General features: G+C 48.1%; 1 protein-coding gene across 2 annotated transcripts in view; it reads left to right on the top strand.

The window, feature by feature from the left end:
• GFRA4 (GDNF family receptor alpha 4) overlaps nucleotides 1-15,922 on the top strand; it is a 135,416-nt gene extending 119,494 nt beyond the window's left edge. For both annotated transcript variants that reach the window (XM_082236563.1, XM_082236562.1), the window contains exons 6-8: nucleotides 285-419; nucleotides 5,999-6,156; nucleotides 14,868-15,922. In XM_082236563.1, coding sequence (XP_082092689.1) covers nucleotides 285-419; nucleotides 5,999-6,156; nucleotides 14,868-15,011 — 437 coding nt within the window. In that variant the 3' untranslated portion in view covers nucleotides 15,012-15,922. The remainder of the gene's footprint in view (nucleotides 1-284; nucleotides 420-5,998; nucleotides 6,157-14,867) is intronic.
• Nucleotides 15,923-19,615: the final 3,693 nt, after the last annotated feature.

Below are 19,615 nucleotides of genomic sequence, written 5' to 3' on the forward strand. Positions count from 1 at the left end.
TCCCAGAGCTCCCTGGGAAGAGGGATGGATTATGAAACCACTCTGGGAATTGTAGCTCTGGAAGGGGAATGACAACTCTCAGTGCCCAGAATTCTTTGGGCTGTTCCAAGTGGAATCATGGTGCTTTCAATGCATGATATGAATATGGGCGTTTTTATCTGGAGCAGCTATTCCTGACCTGTTGCCAAAGTATGACATAGGATTGGGTTTTGTCCTCCACTCATCAACAAATATTCTCTCTCTCTCTCTCCCTATTTCCCACTCCCCATTCCACCTCCTGGCAGGTAGTCCCATCACCCCGAACTACATCGGCAACTCGACATCAAACATTGCGCCCTGGTGTACGTGCAACGCTAGCGGGAACAGGCAGGAGGAATGCGAAAACTTCCTACACCTCTTCACAAAGAATCTTTGCCTCCGTAAGTACAGGCTTGCCATACGGCAGGAAAATTCCTGACATGTCCTGGTTTTTCAGGTGTAAAAATGGCATCAGGGTAGGGGGCATTTTGCCGAAGCGTCAAAATGTCAGGGGAAACCTGACATTTCGGGGAGTTCCTTCCCAAAAAACTGAATAATTTTGTTTTTGGTTTTTTAAAATTGTTTTTATTTATTTTTTGCAAATTCATTCACGCAGGTAATATTATAACAAATAAAAAACATTGCACAAGATTCTTCCGAATCTCAAGACTTCCCTCCTCTCCTCCGTGGGTTCTTTAAGTAGATTTTCTAACTGCACGTCCATCTAATTCGTGGGTAGGCAAACTAAGGCCTGGGGGTCGGATCCAGCCCAATCGCCTTCTCAATCCGGCCCACAGACTGTCCGGGAATCAGTGTGTTTTTACATGAGTAGAATGTGTGCTTTTATTTAAAATGCATCTCTGGGTTATTTGTGGGGCATAGGAATTCGTTCATACTTTTTTTCAAAATGCAGTCCGGCCCCCCACAAGGTCTGAGGGACAGTGGACCGGCCCCCTGCTGAAAAAGTTTCCTGACCCCTGGTCTAATTCACCACCCTGCATTGTATCCAAAATCTATGTACCATTGCATTTAAAGCATGCCCAAGAGTTCAAGTGTTTACAGTGGTCTTTTAAGACCCATATATATTTGTCCCATTCTTTGTTTTGATCCTCCTGATTTTTTACTTTCCCAGTTAATCTTGCCATCTCTGCATAGTCCAATAATTTAATTTCTGCCAGTCTGCCCTGGTGGGTATCTTGTCATCCTTTCAGCTCTGGGCAAGAAAAGGTAATCAATTTTGGTTGTTTCCTAAAATAAATAAATCGCTTTTGAAATATGGGAACCCGATGGTTCTCCCAAGCACCAGAGTTGGGGGATGGGGTGCTCCCTTCCTTCTCTCTCAAGCCCAAACCCAGGATCCCCTCTGAGTAAGGAGAATCCTTCTGCTGCAAAACGGATGTCTCGGTCCTTGAGAGTGCATGAGGAGGAGGAGGTGAAGCAGGCAGCCAGGCCTTTCAAATGTCAGAAGCAGGGAAGAAAAATCTCTGGCAGGTTGAGCACGTCAAGACTCATCAGCGTCCTGAGAAGGACGCGAGGCTGTCGAGACTCAAGGAGATCTGACAAGAGCGGACCTTGCAACAGATTGGATCTCGGCAGCTGCTAAGGATGGAGCGTCCCCTCTTTACGAGAACTCTCTGACAAGGGCAGGCCTCGTGGCCTCGAGGGTGCTAACTTCGCCAGCACAGCGGCCAGACATTCAGTGCCTGGCTAAACTGAGCTTCTTTAGATGGTGGGAAGAGGGCAACAATAGGTCAGGAAAATCCTTGCCTTCCTTTAGCATCTCCTGCACACCTGAGTTAAACAACCGCATTGTTGCAATGGGATTCCTTTACAGTGGTACCTCAGGTTACAGATGCTTCAGGTTACAGACTCCGCTAACCCAGAAATAGTGCTTCAGGTTAAGAAGTTTGCTTCAGGATGAGAACAGAAATCGTGCTCTGGTGGCGCGGCAGCAGCGGGAGACCCCATTAGCTAAAGTGGTTCTTCAGGTTAAGAAGAGTTTCAGGTTAAGTAGGAACCTCCAGAACGAATTAAGTACTTAACCCAAGGTACCACTGTATTGTATATGTCAGCCACAGATGCTTACATTTTAACGTTTCAATGGGATGACATATTTGTGTTTCTTCATTGCAGCTTTTAACTATGCGTGTGTATATTTTAGTCATTCTTATTTGTTGTTGTTATTTATTAAAGTTGTATACCCATATGCATATGGGACACGGGTGGCGCTGTGGGTTAAACCACAGAGCCTAGGACCTGCCGATCAGAAGGTCAGCGGTTCAAATCCCTGTGACGGGGTGAGCTCCCATTGCTCGGTCCCTGCTCCTGCCAACCTAGCAGTTCGAAAGCACGTCAAAGTGCAAGTAGATAAATAGGTACCGCTCCGGCAGGAAGGTAAACGGCGTATCTGTGCACTGCTCTGGTTCACCAGAAGAGGCTTAGTCATGCCGGCCACACAACCCGGAAGCTGTACGCCGGCTCCCTCGGCCAATAAAGCGAGATGAGCACTGCAACCCCAGAGTCAGCCACGACTGAAGCTAATGGTCAGGGGTCCCTTTACCTTTACCCATATGCATGCCCATAGATCTCAGGAGATGAAGCTGAGGACATATAGTAGAAGAAGGAATTGCCCTCAGGGCCTGTCATGGACCGTGCTGAGGAGTGCTGCACTGAGGAGAAATGGTGGGGGCCTTCCTCTCCCCCTGCTCCTGATCTGGACCCTGAATCTTCCCAGGAGCAGGAGGGCAATACAGTGGTACCTTGGTTTAAGTACTTAATTCGTTCCAGCGGTCCATTCTTAACCTGAAACTGTTCTTAACCTGAAGCACCACTTTAGCTAATGGGGCCTCCTGCTGCTGCCATGCCGCCGCTGCACAATTTCTGTTCTCATCCTTAAGCAAAGTTCTTAACCCGAGGTACTATTTCTGGGTTAGCGGAGTCTGTAACCTGAAGCGTATGTAATCCGAGGTACCACTGTATAGATTTGGAACAGTGGTTTGCAGAGGGACATAGTTCAGAAGGCAGAAGCTGGGAAATAATAGGTGGGGAATAGCTAGAAGAAGAAGTAACACTAGGAGAGAAGGGGGTAACAGATTCACCCCACCCCCCTTCTCCAAGGACATGGAGAGCTCAGAAAGTGTCAGAATAGAAAGCACAGAGACTACAAACTCAGATTACAAGACATAGATTAATTGGGATGGAGGGAGCAACCCTTAATTGGGAGCACCACCATTTCTAGTAGACGTGTTCTTTGTTCTCGCACTGTGACTAATAAAGATTCTAAGTGGAAAGATATTCCTTTCATTTGATCTTTTGTTTTCTGCTGATTCCCCGAAACCTGACAGGGCCATCCCCAGTTGTGCATACCTACACCAGAAGTAGTTTCACAAGAAGACTCTGTTTGTGCCAGGACCTCCCTTGCTCACAGGCCATATTGCCCTCCTTAGACGTAGGAGACTCAGGCTTACAAACTGTAGAGCAGGCATAGGCAAACTCAGCCCTCCAGATGTTTTGGGACTACAACCCCCATCATCCCTGACCACTGGTCCTGTTAGCTAGGGATGATGGGAATAGTAGTCCCAAAACAGCTGGAGGGCCGAGTTTGCCTATGCCTGCTATAGAGGAGCCACAGTCTGCCCTGCTCTGCCCGAGTCAATGACTGCTAACGTAGGCTGGGCCCCTGTAAATTGAGTGGCTCCTCCTGCTGAAGTTGGGGCTACCAACCAAGTTTGACCAGCAGCTCCTATTTAAGGCTCAGTCAGAGGCTGGCTGGTGCTGAAACAACATTTAAGCGCTGCTCTTGTGGAATCTATAGCCTGAGTTGCCCGGTGTCCTTGCCTGCTGCTCAAAACTCTCCAAAGTCTCAACAAGTTAAACTCCCGGACTAGGGAGCAGCTACATCGTGTCTCTGGTGCAAATGCATGCAAATTTATGTGCATGAACACTCAGGCACCATGCCGGGCACAGCCTGCCGTTTCACACTGCTGTGGTATATTTCAAAACATCGATAAGTGATCCTGGGACAATTAGGCTGTTTTCTAGCATACCTTTCACCAAAAGAACACAAACACCCTTTCTGGCTTTTTAATCACAGGAAGACAGGCTGTTGCAGAGTAAATTGCAGTGTGAAATCAGGTGAAAATGGGGATGGGAGAACAAGTTCCTGGCCACGAGAAGTCCTGTCTTAGGAGCATATCCCACGACATCGCCTGTAAATGAGGAGAGGGTTTGCTGCAGAAGCATTTCTGAAACTGGAGCCTGGAAACCGCACATATCAGATTAATATCTCCGTCCCTCGACACGCAGCAAGGGGGCAGAGGGAGTGGAGATCTTTAAATGAAAAAAGAACCGGGATACATAAATCATCTCCCTCCGTCTCCACAAGGCAGTTAAATTATTCACATTACACAGGAGTGCACTTGGAGAGTTTTGGGACTTTAGAGAAGAACGCATATTACAGGGAGACCACATCTAGTGGGTGAGGATATAAGAGAGAATCCCCACATGTTCTCAGAGCCCAAACCCAGAGTGGGCCTTGCTCAGCAAGCAAGGTGGCGACCTTAAAAGGTCTTTATTTCTGGGGTTGCCCCAGTCAGACCTGTTTCCAAAGGAGATTTTAAGCTCTTCACTGTGCTTCGTTGGAGACCCACAGGTTCTAGAGTTCGGAGAGAGGGAGGAAAAACCTCGTTCTCTCTCCACTTACCCTGTGCCATGCATAATTTTATAAACTCCTGTAATAATAATTTTATTATTTATACCCCGCCCATCTGGCTGGGTTTCCCCAGCCACTCTGGGTGGCTCCCAACAGAATATTAAAAACATGATAAAACATCAAAGATTAAAAACATCTCTAAACAGGGCTGCCTTCAGATGTCTTCTAAAAGTCAGATAGTTGTTTACATTTCCTTGACATTTGATGGGAGGGCATTCCACAGGGCAGGGGCCACCACCGAGAAGGCCCTCTGCCTGGTTCCCTGTAACCTCACTTCTCACAGGGAGGGAACCAGCAGAAGGCTCTCAGAGGAGGACCTCAGTGTCCGGGCTGAACAATGGGGGTGCAGATGCTCATTCAGGTATACTGGGCTTTAAAGGGCTTTGAAGGTCAGCACCAACACTTTGAATTGTGCTCGGAAACATACTGGGAGCCAATGAAGGTCTTTCAGGACCGCTGTTATATGGTCACGGTGGCTGCCCCCAGTCACCAGTCTAGCTGCCGTATTCTGGATTAGTTGAAGTTTCCGCATCACCTTCAAATGTAGCCCCACATAGAGCGCATGGCAGTACAGTGGTATCTCAGATTAAGTACCGTATTTTTTGCTCTATAACACGCACCAGACCATAACACGCACGTAGTTTTTAGAGGAGGAAAACAAGAAAAAAATTATTCTAAACGAAATAGTGGATATATGATTTTTGTGGTTCATGCTGTGGCCACAGACATGTGATCTGACAGTGAGTTTGGAGTAGCCCAATGCAAAAATCCTGAGGATCCATGTGGATCCATGCTTTGTAACCACGGAGGAGGGAAGGAAGGGGAACCATGGATCCTCTGCTCACAGCTGCAGCAGATCCCCCCCCCCGCCACCCGTAGGCATTCCCTCCATAACACGCACAGACATTTCCCCTTACTTTCTAGGAGGAAAAAAGTGAGTGTTATGGTGCAAAAAATACGGTACTTAATTCATTCCGGAAGTCCGTTCTTAACCTGAAACTGTTCTTAACCTGAGGTACCACTTTAGCTAATGGGGCCTGCTGCTGCCATCGCCATGCAATTTCTGTTGTCATCCTGAAGCAAGGTTCTTAACCCGAGGTACTATTTCTGGGTTAGCTGAGTCTGTGACCTGAAGCATCTGTAACCTGAAGCGTCTGTAACCCAAGGTACCACTGTAGTCCAAGCAGGAGATAACCTATCATTACATTCAAAGTATAAGGCAGCTTCCTGTGTAGAAACGAGGGAGACGATCCTGCTTTCCTCTTTCAGAGAATGCCATCCAGGCCTTTGGCAACGGGACGTACCTGAGCGCCGCACTGGGCTCCTCCACCCCTCCCACGACGCAGATGCGCAAGCAGGAGAGGAACGCCAACAAGGCAGCAGCCACCCTCAGAGAGAACATCTTCGAACAGCTACAGCCCACCAAGGTAGGCCGAGGATGCAGCCCAGGGAACAAGCAGGGTAGCCGTGAATGACGTTCTCAACACCATCCTATCTTACATAGAGGAAGTCTGAGCAGACACAGACCAAGGGACACCCTCCTTGGGCCATCAACCAGCATCGCTCCCACCCGCAGTCTCCTTGCAGCTTTTGTACTGCCTTTCCAGAAGTTCTTATAAGTCTCTGAAAGTCTTTGTAGACTATGCAAGTCTCTGAATTTATATGCAGATTCGAAAGTCCTTTGTCTCATTTGTTTAATTTTCCATTCTATTTCTTGATTCATCAGTTCCAAATATTGCGTCTGATATAGCTTAATTTCTCTCAGAATCTCCTGGGACTTTGGTTTAGACCTCAGGTTTTTTTCCCCTTCTCTTATTTTTCCCAAAATTTTCTCCTCCTTCTCATTTTGTTTCTTCTTCTTTATAGAATTCTGTTGTATTAGGAAACCTTGCATCACGGCTTTACTTGCATCCCAAATTGTTCTTTTTCCACCTCTGTTTTCAGATTTATCTCAAAATAATCTCTCAAAGTCTTTTGGGCCTTTTTGTAAACCTCTTCGTCGCTAAAAAGGGTGGCAATAGGTCAGATTCTTGCCTGGTGAAAACAAGCCGTAATTCTTCTTCAGCACATGTTATGTAACTCTATGACCACTGCTCCATAGCAATTGTTGTTACACAATTCCATTCACCACATAGATGGGTTTATGAAGCATTTCTGTGTCCTTATGCTGTGCTGAAGAAGAATTCCACGAAACAGTGGGTATATCCGGAATCACTCTTCACATCGTCTCTTTGCAGACCACTTTGGCAGCGTTGGACGTCATAAAACAAAGCTTGTTTTCACCAGATAAGAATCTGACCCGTTGCTTCTTTCAGAGACTTGCATAGTCTACAAAGACTTTCAGAGGCTTATAAGACTTATGTTTATTTGGTTCTATGTTTTCAAGAGAATCCATCAAGGGTGCACATTTTGTGACTTTGAGAGATTTATAAGATTTCTGTTTGTTTGTTTTTGCGGAGAGTGCATATTTCATATATTTCATATTGTTCAATGTTCTGTATGGATTATATAAAGAGTTTATATTGATATTGCATTGTTGTACTTGGTCCTCGTGTTGCCTTGGATATTACTGATAATTGGTTGCAACACAGGGGTTTAATTGGTTGGTTGCTTACCAGAAGTTCTGACAACCAGTTGTTTCATTCAGAAAGAGACCTAGGTGGTATCTGATGCAGGAGAACACCCCTAACACAATGACTGCCAGCTCCTCAAAGGAACTTGCCCTCTCTCTCACCATGAATGGGTGAGGGCACTCCTCTAAATCTGTTCTGGAGATTCCCCCAATCTTCCAGAGCAGATTTGGGGAGGGCTCCCTGTTCTAGAAGCAAGCACACAAACATTGCAATATGTATAGAATCACAGTATTGTGGAGTTGGAAGAGACCACGAGAGTCACCTAGCTCAACTCCCTGCAATGAGTCTTTTGCTCAACGTGGGGCTTGAACCCCAAGATTAAGAGTCTCATGTTCTACCAACTAAGCTAATCCAGGACAAGCAAGGGGCATGGGGTTCTCTAACTTCCACCAGTGATTCTAGATTCTGGTAGGTCGCCGTGTTGGTCTGACGCAGTCGAAATAAATAAATAAAAATGAGAAAATTGTCCAGTAGCACCTTAGGGACCAACTAAGTTTGTTCTGGGGATAAGCTTTCGTGTGCATGCACACTTCTTCAGATACACTGAAACAGAAGTCACCAGACCCTTATATATAGGGAGAGGGTGGGGTGGGGTTTTGCTCAGGAGGGTAGTAGGAGATGGGTGATAGACTCAAGGGGTATGGCAAACCTGTTGACAACTGTTAATGACTGCAATTAGTCCTACAGGAAAAAGCAAAGGATTGTGTGCAGATGACCAAAAGTAGCTTGAGAATATGCAATGAGACAAGAATCCAATATCTCTATTCAGACCAGGTCTCTCCATAGTTTTCAGTCTAGTGTTGTTGTTGTTTAGTCGTTTAGCCGTGTCTGACTATTTGTGACCCCATGGACCAGAGCACGCCAAGCACTCCTGTCTTCCACTGCCTCCCGCAGTTTGGTCAAACTCATGCTGGTAGCTTCGAGAACACTATCCAATCATCTCATCCTCTGTTGTCCCCGTCTCCTTGTGCCCTTCATCTTTCCCAACATCAGGGTCTTTTCCAGGAAGTCTTCTCTTCTCATGAGGTGGCCAAAGTCTTGGAGCCTCAGCTTCAGGATCTGTCCTTCCAGTGAACACTCAGGGCTGATTTCCTTCAGAATGGATAGGTTGGATCTTCTTGCAGTCCATGGGACTCTCAAGAGTCTCCTCCAGCACCGTAATTCAAAAGCATCAATTCTTCGGCGATCAGCCTTCTTTATGGTCCAGCTCTCACTTCCATACATCACTACTGGGAAAACCATAGCTTTAACTATACAGACCTTTGTCGGCAAAGGTGATGTCTCTGCTTTTTAAGATGCTGTCTAGTAGTAAGTTGTAATTCAGCAACTTCTCTTGCTTTTTCCTGTAGGACTAATTGTAGTCGTTCACCATACCCATTGAGTCAATCACCCATCTCCTACTACCCTTCTGAGAAAAACCCCACGCTCCCACAATATATAAGGGTCTGGTGACTTCTGTTTCAGTGTATCTGAAGAAGTGTGCATGCACACGAAAGCTTATCCGCAGAACAAACGTAGTTGGTCTCTAAGGTGCTACTGGACAATTTTCTTAAATTATTTTCACCAGTGATATTTCATTGTGTACATGGACCATAAAAGGGTCACGCTTGATATTCTGAGATGCGTATTTGAGGAGGGGAGGAGCATTTGGGGAGCAAAAGTGGGGTGGGTGGGGTGGGTGTTCAACCCTACCTCATCCCCCAGTTGTCCTCAGTGACTCTCCTTACCTCAACCATTTCCCCCTTCTTCTGAAGTCAGGTTCCCAGTCAAGTGCTGTGAAACCCAGTGGAGGGAGAGGATTCAGCGGAAGGGCATAGGGAAGGGAAAGGGTTAAGCACACCGACACACACCTGCTGCTTCTATAGCAGAAATGCTGCCCCTACTTTGCACTCAAGAAGCGAGTGAGCTCAGAGTCTGTTGCCAAGAGACTGCTTCCAGCTTTGATTCGTTTTCATTCCACGAAGTTGTAATCAGGGGTGAGGGAGGAATTCGAACCAGTTCTCATTTAAAGGCGAACCTCACTCATTTGCACTAAGAGCCGAAGCACAGTTCCTTTGAAATCTGCATGTCCCTGAATTTTGCAGGGCTGCTTCTCCAGCCAAGTAACATGGTCAAACCTGCAGATATTGGGGAAAAGTGCATTTAATGTATGCATTAGTGAAAATCGCTTGCATGGTAGTTGGGGGAAATCCCTTTGCAAAATTGTGCGTCTAAGGAAAAAATGCATATAGAAATGAGAGCATTAGCAGAAATTTGCAATAAAACGCTGATCAGTTTTGACGAGGACCTTCTATTTTTTCCTAAACAATCACAAGCTTGTGTGGAAATGGGGAGAGCTAAACCTACGCTTGGAAACGGGGAGGAACTGAAAATGATAGATCCACCTGCTTCTAAGAAGTTGTTTGTTTTTCCCCTTTGATTTGAAAGTCATGCGTGCACCAGCAACAGCAGCAGCACCAGATCCAATAAGATTGCCTTGCTGGGAATTCTTCCTTTGGCTGCTGCCGCCGTTTCTTCCCTGCTCGGAGCTGAACTTCCTTTGCCATCTTTAACTCCTCCTGGCACCCAGCAGCTGTGGGATAAGAGAAGAGCTAAGCCGATTAGACAGCAGGAGCAGGAGGTTTCAAAGAAACGGCATCTAACATCCCTACTCCCAGCTTACGGAGAAGGGCTTGTGAAGCTGCATCTCTGTCTGAGGAGCTGTCTCTCCTGAAACCGGGGAGGGAGGGAGATTTTCCCCATTGACTCAAACTCATTTCTGTGTGCCTCCCCAAATTCATGCCACAAAGCAGTAAAATCAACAGATTTCCAGGAACAGGACTGTTTGCGTCCCAGTATTTGGCTCTGCCCAATGTGGAAGGCAACGGTTTTTCACGCCACCCAGAGAGACAAAGTAATAATAATAATAATAATAATAATAATAATAATAATAATAATAATTTATTTATACCCCGCCCTCCCCAGTCAAGATCGGGCTCAGGACGGCTAACACCAAATATAAAAACAATTGATTAGAATACAGCTTAAAAAACAAAATTAAAATACAACATTAAAACATTAAAATGCAGCCTCATTTCAGTGGAACTCAATCAAAAACTTTGTTGGGGATAAAAACGTCAAGTCTTCACCCAGGCCAACTATCCAGACTGGTCCTACATGGGCCAGAAAAAAAGCCAGGGAAGTCCCCAAATAGGAGTTCCAATACAGAAAGAGAAAGGAAAAAGGAAAGCGGAGAAGGGGATCAAGTTGATTCCAAGCCAAAGGCCAGGAGGAACAACTCTGTCTTACAGGCCCTGCAGAAAGAAATCAGATCCCGCAGACCCTGGTCTCATGAGACAGCATTCCACCAGGCCGGGGCCAGTGTTGAAAAGGCCCTGCCTCTGGTTCAGGCTAATCTAACTTCCTTAGCGCCCAGGACCTCTAGGGTGTTGCTATTTATGGACCGTAAGGTCCTCTGTGGGGAATATTGGGAGAGGTGGACCTGTAGGTACGAGGGTCCTAGGCCGTGAAGGGCTCTACAGGTCAACATCAGCACCTTAAATCTGACCCTGTACTCCACCGGGAACCAGTGCAGCTGGAAAAGCACTGGGTGAATGTGCTCCTATGGCAGAGAAGTAGGGACAGCCCCAGTGGCTGGGGAGTGGGGGGGCTACCTTAACTGTGTCACTGTCTTGGGGGGGGGGGTGAGAGGTGTCAGGTGACGGCTTCAAAAAGGCTCACTGTCAGCACCAAACAGTGGACTGGCACAGACACTGAACCTCACATCATGTATTTGCAGGCACAGTTTGGATCAAAGCCACACCTGCAAATGGACTTTCATCTACAGGTGAAATATGTCTATTGATAGGTGTGGTTTGGATCCAAATGTCATGGACTGGCAGGAGAGTGGTGGGAGGCTCAAGCTGGGGAACCCCCAGGGGAAGAAAGCTCATAGCCCAGGGCTTGGTGGTAGGACGACAATGAGTGCCCAGAAAGAGCAGACTGTTAGAATTCCTGCTCCGTGATTGCAGTCATGGGATTGTTGTCTTTCACATGACGGTGTATGTTTTGACTCCACAAAGTGGGAAGTGACAGAGACAGGATATTTGTGTTACTGTGTTCCGTGAAGTGGGACTGTTGTCCTTTGTTATTTTTCTCTTTGCTGTCTGATGCTAGAGAGAGAGGGAGCCATGTTGCAGTGCTCCATGTGTGTTTATACGTAAATAAACTAGATTAGCCAAAATGCTGAGTTGCTGAGGTCTGTTAAGCAAACTGCGAAGACTCTGCGGATCCCTAAGTGTGCCGATGTCTGTTGGCATCGGTCGCTGTGATGTTTGGGCTGAAGAAAGCTTATGAAGCTCCCGAACGATCGATCAGGAGGGAGAGAACATGCCAGTCGGGCATGTGTCTCTGCCAGGGTCCTACTCGAGTGTAGGATGAGCTCCTGACACAGACTTGGGAGGAGGCGGCAGAAGAGGTAACGGTTTAGTGAGCAGGAAGAGGCTTTGGCAGAGAGCAGTTCTGATTCCAGGAGACAGAGATGAGGCCAGCTGCTGAAGAGTTCAGGTAGTCTCCCCTTCCTGCTGCAACCAGAATCCCTCCTCACTGGTCTCCCAGAACACACAGAGAAATGAAAAGAGCAGAGCTGAGATTGCTTGTGTGCAGATGTAGTCTCTGATTGCTTGGGGGGGGGACCTTGGAGAGGAGGGGATTTAGGCAGCTGTGGGAAGGCAAGAACCCTCAGTCCTTGCAAATGCCTCACAAGGACAAGATTACTGGAAAGAGTTTCTGGGAGCACTAGACCTGCACAGTTTTGGTTTCTTTAAACAAAGAGTTACCTTCATGGACACTGTGGTTTTTTAATTGCTGACTATAGCTCCTGACACCAAACCACACCTGCAAAAAGGCCACCCCAAAGGAGCTCTGCTAGCCAAAGGGCTATTTTAATCCCCTGGATGTTCCTTTGCAGCCACATTTTCATGTGCCCATTGACCTGACGACGCAGATCAAATGTGGGGCAGCAGGGCATGCTTGGGGGCAAATGGCCCCCTGGGCCAGATTCGAACCCCTGCCAGGTCTAAGTTGGCCCCATGCCTTGTCTACACTGACTGGCAGCACCTCTCCAAGAGTTCAGAGGCATGCCTCTCCCAGGCCTCCCTGAAGATGCTGTCGGGGCGGAACCTGAGACCATCTGCATTCACAGCAGATGTTCTGCCCCTGACCTATGGCATTTCCCTCGAGGAGAGAAGCACAGGTGAGAGGGCAGACATGCAGCTAAATCCATAGCTGCTGCAGTTTTCCCTTGTTTCTGACAATTCTTTGGATAACCAGAACAAAGATGTAAGCCTGGCACCCACTGGCGTAAGGGGTGTGTGTGTGTCATATGCTTAGCACAAAGTGTTTGTGTAACTCAGATCTAAGACCTCGCTAGCTGCAAAGTGTTCAGATCTGAACCTGAGCTATCGAGAGTCGAGACTTACCTATTCATCATGGCCTTGGCTGTGAGCCGCGGCTTAATATAGCAGGCGGCTGTTTGATCACCTTGCCTCAGACGGAACCTGGTACCTATTTTGGGGCTCTGAGAGCAGCCACAAAGAGTCTGCAGGTGAACTGTCAGGCACAGGCTCACTTTGGCTTATCTCTGCCATCTCCAGGTAAAGGGGTCTTTTGGTTGCAGGGGTACCAACTTGAATCAAATATCAGGGGGCCCAGGTAAGTCACGACCCCTATAATTGATCACAAGACATGCCATGCACACACCATTTAAATGGCAGTGCCTATTAACTTGGAGGGGGGTCCCCTTCAAGTATTTTCTTGGGGGGCTGAAGGCACCTTGACCCTGGGAGTTGGCTCCTATGTTTGGTTGTAAGACTGGGGGGAAGGAAATACCCATCTTTTGTGCTGCTCATGTTATTGCTTTGTTGTTCTTTAGAAATATTTCAGATGCTTTCTTTTTATTGAAATAGACATATATATTTTTAAAATTGTCCAGTAGCACCTTAAAGGTAAAGGTACCCCCCTGACCATTAGGTCCAGTCTGGGGTTGTGGCGCTCATCTCGCTTTATTGGCCGAGGGAGTCGGCGTACAGCTTTTGGGTCATGTGGCCAGCATGACTAAGCCGCTTCTGGCGAACCAGAGCAGAGCAGAGCAGGGAAATGCCGTTTACCTTCCCACCGGAGTGATACCTATTTATCTACTTGCACTTTGACGTGCTTTCGAACTGCTAGGTTGGCAGGAGCAGGGACCGAACAATGGGAGCTCACCCCGTCGCAGGGATTCAAACCGCCAACCTTCTGATTGGCAAGCCCTAGGCTCTGTGGTTTAGACCACAGCGCCTTAGAGACCAACTAAGTTTGTTCATGGTATAAGCTTTCGTGTGCATGCACACTTCTTCAGATATCTGGTATAAGAAGTGTGCATGCACACGAAAGCTTATACCAAGAACAAACTTAGTTGGTCTCTAAGGTGCTACTGGACAATTATTATTTATATATATATATATTTCGACTGCGTCAGACCAACACGGCTACCTACATGAATCTTTCTTTTTGTTGTAAGGAATAGACTTTGAGGGCCGCATTCCCTTCTCATCAAGCTTCTAGGGGCCACATCCCAGAAGTGGGCAAGACAGAAGAGGCTGGTTCATCTGGGCAAATGGGACACCCTGTCTGCCTTCATCCGTCTCCCACCTGCCTGCCTCCTTTCTCACAGCTAGCCAGCAGGCGGCGCTGGCCACCAGCTTCCTCCCAAACACAACACGGAGGAGCAAAGGAATGAACTGCACGCCATCGGCTCTGTTGCCATCTGCTGTTGCCTCCAGGAATTTCACACAACCAGTGGGCGCCATGCACTACTGGGCGGGGCCAGAGGCAAAAGTGGGTGGAGCCAGTGGATGTAAATGTTTCTACACACCTCTATCATGCATACAGACAAGCAAGAAGTCACTGTCCCAAAGGACCTGGTCAGAATCTTTCCCTGGGATAAAAGGCTAATAACAAGGTTGCCAGCTGTTACCCTCAGAGGGGAGGTCATTCCGGAGATGGGGCGCCACCACAGAGAAGGCCTTTTCATGTGACCCCCATCCCTGAACTCTACCTGGCACTAGAACCACAAAGACAGCTTCTCTCCCACTCCTGACCTAATCCAAATCCACCCACTTCAGATCCACACTATACAATTAATGCACTACACATTTATTCCTGCATTTCAGGGGGCTGGACTAGATGGCCTTTGGAGTCCCTTCCAGCTCTACAGTTCCATGATACAGTATCAAACCACAGTCCCCTGTTCCCTTCACTTGGGTACAGTTCCTAGAGCGGTTTAGCAGTCAATCTCTCTTCCCAGGGAATTGTGGGAACTGTAGCTCTGTTATGGGGATAGAGGCCTCCTAACAAGCCCAGCGCCTTTAACAAACTACAGTTCCCATGATTCTTTGGGGGAGGCCTTGCTATACCACAGATGGAGCTGCAGACTAACAAATCACCCAGGTGTTAACTCCCTACCTTTGCTGGTTTTTTCTTTCCAGGTATCTGCAGAGGAGAAGCTTCTACAAGATGCCACCCACCTAGCTTCTGACGGCTCCAGCTCAGCGCTGTCACTGGCCATGAACGGCTGGTTGGTGATGTGGTGTTCCACGTCTACCAGTACATTCCTCCTGGTGTCCATGTGAATTGGAGCGCGCCCACACTCAAGCACCCTGACCGGACTGCTCTCCATTTGTTTGTTTTCGAATCGGGGAGCTGGGGCGAAAGGCCTTGCCAGCTCCCGGCTCCCTCCCTCTTCAAGGTTATCGGGAGGAAAGGAAAAACACTCATCTCATCAGCTTGTTTGTCGACACCTTTCTGGTGAGCCACAATGTGTTCATCTGTGGAAGGATCCAGAAATCAGTCCCTGCAAGGAAGCGTGTGATCCATCATGGGTTACAGCAAGGAATAATTCACAGTAGCTTCTTTTGCCCCCCATATTTAGCAGGTCAGTAAAAGCTGCCTGCTTTGGTAGGCTGAAACAGTCTTAGGAACATCCCCAGCACACTAGGATTTTGCTGCCATCTTGGAAAACCTTCCAAGAATGGGTTGAAGTAGGCTATCGCCCCAACTTCTCCATGTGTTGAGTCAAAGAATTGGACTGCTTCATCATGCCAATACTCCCATCTTGCGGTAGTGACACCACCCAATCTCCATATTTTTTTTAAGAAGGGGACGGGGAGGGATGAACTGAGCGCTTTGTCCTTGAGACCTGGGTCTCCAGACTCAGAATGAGACAGACAAGTCTGGGTATCTTGACTCTCTTCCTTGGCCACAATTTTTGGGTGGGAAATGGGGTCTATAATCTGTTGAGCAGAGGGCTTTGGTTTGAAAATCCATGCTTGTTTGGAGCTTCACGAGGAGAGTTTAGACAGAACCAGCAGGACTGAACTTCTGAACCACCCATTCTTACCAGCAAGGCATTGACTTGGTTCCAGCACAGCACCTCGAAGGATAAAACCACACCTCACCTGATACTCTACAAGAGAGCAATTGTAGATGGACCTGGAATCTTCTCATGCAACTGGTGTGTGTTTCTTCAGCCTGGATAGCCCTTCTAGACCAGTGTTTCCCAACCTTTTTTGGGCAAAGGCACACTTGTTGGAAGAAAAAAATCTCGCGGCACACCACCATTACAGCCCCGTGACGTCAGCGCGCAGCGTCACGCCGGAAGGGACGCACGAAAGTGAAAGTTTTCAATTTTTTCCCCTCCCCCTTGCCGGGGAACCTCCAAGCTTTGGGGGTGGGGGGGGAGGAGGCAGCGCAGCAAAGCGAGGGACTGAGGGACGGCGGCAGCTGAGGCGGCGGCGGCTGTTGTGGTGGCGGCAATAGCGGGCGGAGGAGGGGCGGCGGCGGGGCCGAGGTGGCCGGCGGTGGCGGGGGAGGCGGCGGCGGGTGGAGCAGGAGGGCGGCCGAGGCCGGTGAGGGAGTAGGGTTGCCCAGGGCTTGAGGAGCCGTCGCCGGGAGTTGCTGCTGCTGTTGTTGCTGCTGCTGCCCGGACATGCCGGCCTCCTCCTCGTCCGCTGTCTCGCGCTCCTCCCTTTTGCACGCGCTGCCCCGCCGCCGCCCCATTGGCTGGGTCCTGTCAGCTGATCTTCCTGTGTGTGTGTGTGAGGGGAGAATGGAGAGAGAAACCTCGGCACCACCACCGCGGAGCCGTCCCCGGCTCGACGCGGATCCTCGCCGCCGCCGCCTCTCACCGCCCGACTCGCCCGCCTCCCTCCCACGGCACACCAGCCAACCTCTCACGGCACACTAGTGTGCCGCGGAACACCGGTTGGGAAACACTGTTCTAGACACTTGTATTGAAGGCCGATTCATGCTGCTGATTCACTGAAATCCCAACGCAATCCACTGAGTTATATTTGAGAGACTCCCTTACTTTCCTCGGTGATTTTCAAAGGACAGTTTGGTACTTACCGCAGAAAACCCATCCCTGTAATTTGGTCCAGGAAAGAGATTGCAGGACAGAAATCTTTAAAATCTTAATCTCAAACATTTCAACCGTCTGGTATTTTGAGATCCCCAAACAACACATCTTGCACATCCAAACATTTGCTGCCGGAAAACAGAAACCACTGGGATCGGAGGCAGAATGTCACCTTCAGGACTGATGTCCAGATGCACAAACTGACCACTCAGCCAAACGTTTGAATTATATCTTCTCAGAGAAGGACTGTTTTGGGTTGTGAGTGGATGTAATGGATATTCCATCTGTGGCAGGTTCTGATCAGCAATGGCTGATCCACAGGTTCAAGGGAATATTTATAGCAAGCGATGGTCCTGGGAGTGTCAACTGGGTCTGTGGGGGTGGGAATTACTCCTTCCACCATCCCAACTTGCCTAGCAATGCATTGCATCTCCCATTCATGGTCACGGCTCATGTGGGTCAACCATAGTTAGATTCCGACACAATACTTTGACCCCAATTCAAGAGGGAGGTCAGCCCCTATGGAGAGCATTATGATCAAGGGACTTCAAAGCCCTGAACCTTGTATTGAAATGTGGCCTCCTTCTTCTTGTGCACAGGATTATTTTTTAAGAAAACACACACAGAAATTGACCTACCTACATTCCAAAGCTGTCCAGGGCTCAACATGCAGGTGTTTGTTCTTACGGAAGGGAATGCTTTCCTCTTCATGCGTGCATCAGAATTCCGGCATGCCCAGCAAACTTGTTGGGTGGTGCACATGAGCACACAAATTTGGCAAAGCTAGAAAAGGCAGGGATGATCAGCTTGGGGGAAGTGAAAGGGAGCTCATTCCAGTACGTTACCATCCCATCCACCTACAAAGCAACTTAGAGGTATCTTCATCTATACTGGCCACTAGCTGGTTCCTTGATTCCCAGCCCAGAGATGGATTTAGGGGCAGCGCAACTGGTTATGCCACACTGGGCACCAAGCCTAGGGGTGCCGCAGACCGTCACAACTATAATGTAGTGAACTGAGCAGGGCAAAAGGCAAAGAGGCAGAGAGCACCCAATTTTGGCCTCGCAAAGGGCACCACTGAAGTTTGTAAAACCAAAGTCTGCCCTGCCTGGTTCTCTGAACTAGAACTGCATTTCTATAGACTGGTTCTGCCCGAAGTATCGTTCTGCCCCTTGCAGTCTGAGACAGGCATCCTAAAGATATTCTGCAGCTGGGATGAGGAACCTCAGGTCCAGAAGACAGCCTACTGCACAAACACAAAATTCGCAATTGTCACTCATTCTTGCCCCTCTGGTCCCACCTGCCACTGGTATGTGGCCCTCCAGAATGCCATGTGGCCCTCTGTGGAAAGAGATCCCCTAGCCATCTTCTGCAGCATTGCAGAGCAATGTTTGCAAGCGCTCCTTTGCAATGTCGGCAAGCGATTCTTCGCCGCACCAGTGGCTTTTATCTCGTGTTTTTATCCCACGAACCTCCCTGAGATCTTTTGAAGAAGGGTCATATATAAATACGATAAATAAATAAAATAAGTAAATAATAAAGGTTGGCGTTTGCTCAGTTCACATACCCCGGAAATAGCTTAGATCAGGCATCCCCAACCTTTGGCCCTCCAGATGTTTTGGACTACAGTTCCCATCATCCCTGACCTTCTTGAATTGTGGTGCCCAGAACTGGACACAGTACGTCAGACCTCACCTGGAGTACTGTGTCCAGTTCTGGGCACCACAATTCAAGGAGGACACTGACAAACTGGAACGTGTCCAGAGGAGGGCAACCAAAATGGTCCAAGGCCTGGAAACGATGCCTTATGAGGAACGGCTAAGGGAGCTGGGCATGTTTAGCCTGGAGAAGAGGAGGTTAAGGGGTGATATGATAGCCATGTTCAAATATATAAAAGGATGTCACATAGAGGAGGGAGAAAGGTTGTTTTCTGCTGCTCCAGAGAAGCGGACACGGAGCAATGGATCCAAACTACAAGAAAGAAGATTCCACCTAAACATTAGGAAGAACTTCCTGACAGTAAGAGCTGTTTGACAGTGGAATTTGCTGCCAAGGAGTGTGGTGGAGTCTCCTACTTTGGAGGTCTTTAAGCAGAGGCTTGACAACCATATGTCAGGAGTGCTCTGATGGTGTTTCCTGCTTGGCAGGGGGTTGGACTCAATGGCCCTTGTGGTCTATTCCAACTCTATGATTCTATTATTCTATTCTATGGTCCTGTTAGCTGGGATCATGGGAGTTGTAGGCCAAAACATCTGGAGGGCCGCAGGTTGGGGATGCCTGGCCTAGATGTTTCAGGTGACCATTTGGTCACTTGGTTCAGCTTGCCCTTCTGAGGACACTGCAAACATTTCAAGTCCTTTGGCGGTGACGGATGCTTTTCACATTAAGGCAGAAGGTAACTGATGGAGCCCACCGACACAGAGATCCTGGTTTTCTTTGTTCAGACACATCAAATATTCACCTGACATGCTGCACGTTTTCCTGGCTGCAAAACAGAGGTGGAGGGCTTGGCATTTTTTTAGCACTTGGTCGCCAAAGTGGTGGAAAGAAAATCTGGGGAGAGCACTGAAATCCCAAAAGAGGATCTCAGACTTCCGAGTCTGCTATCAAATTTTTGAAAATCACTAGAATTTAAGTATTTTAGAAAGGGGGGCAAGTAGTACAAAAGAACCTGATGGTTATCATCACCAGCATGAATTAGTATCTTCTGGCTGGAGAAATATGTGGAAAGGGGAGAAGGTTTAAAAAGCAGATGGCCGCAACCGATATAAACTCATATTTCCATTGGCAGTCGTCAAGTTGATTTGCATATTATTTTTC

The sequence above is a fragment of the Podarcis vaucheri genome, assembly GCF_965113315.1.
Source record: "Podarcis vaucheri genome assembly, chromosome: 9".
Taxonomy (NCBI): domain Eukaryota; kingdom Metazoa; phylum Chordata; class Lepidosauria; order Squamata; family Lacertidae; genus Podarcis; species Podarcis vaucheri.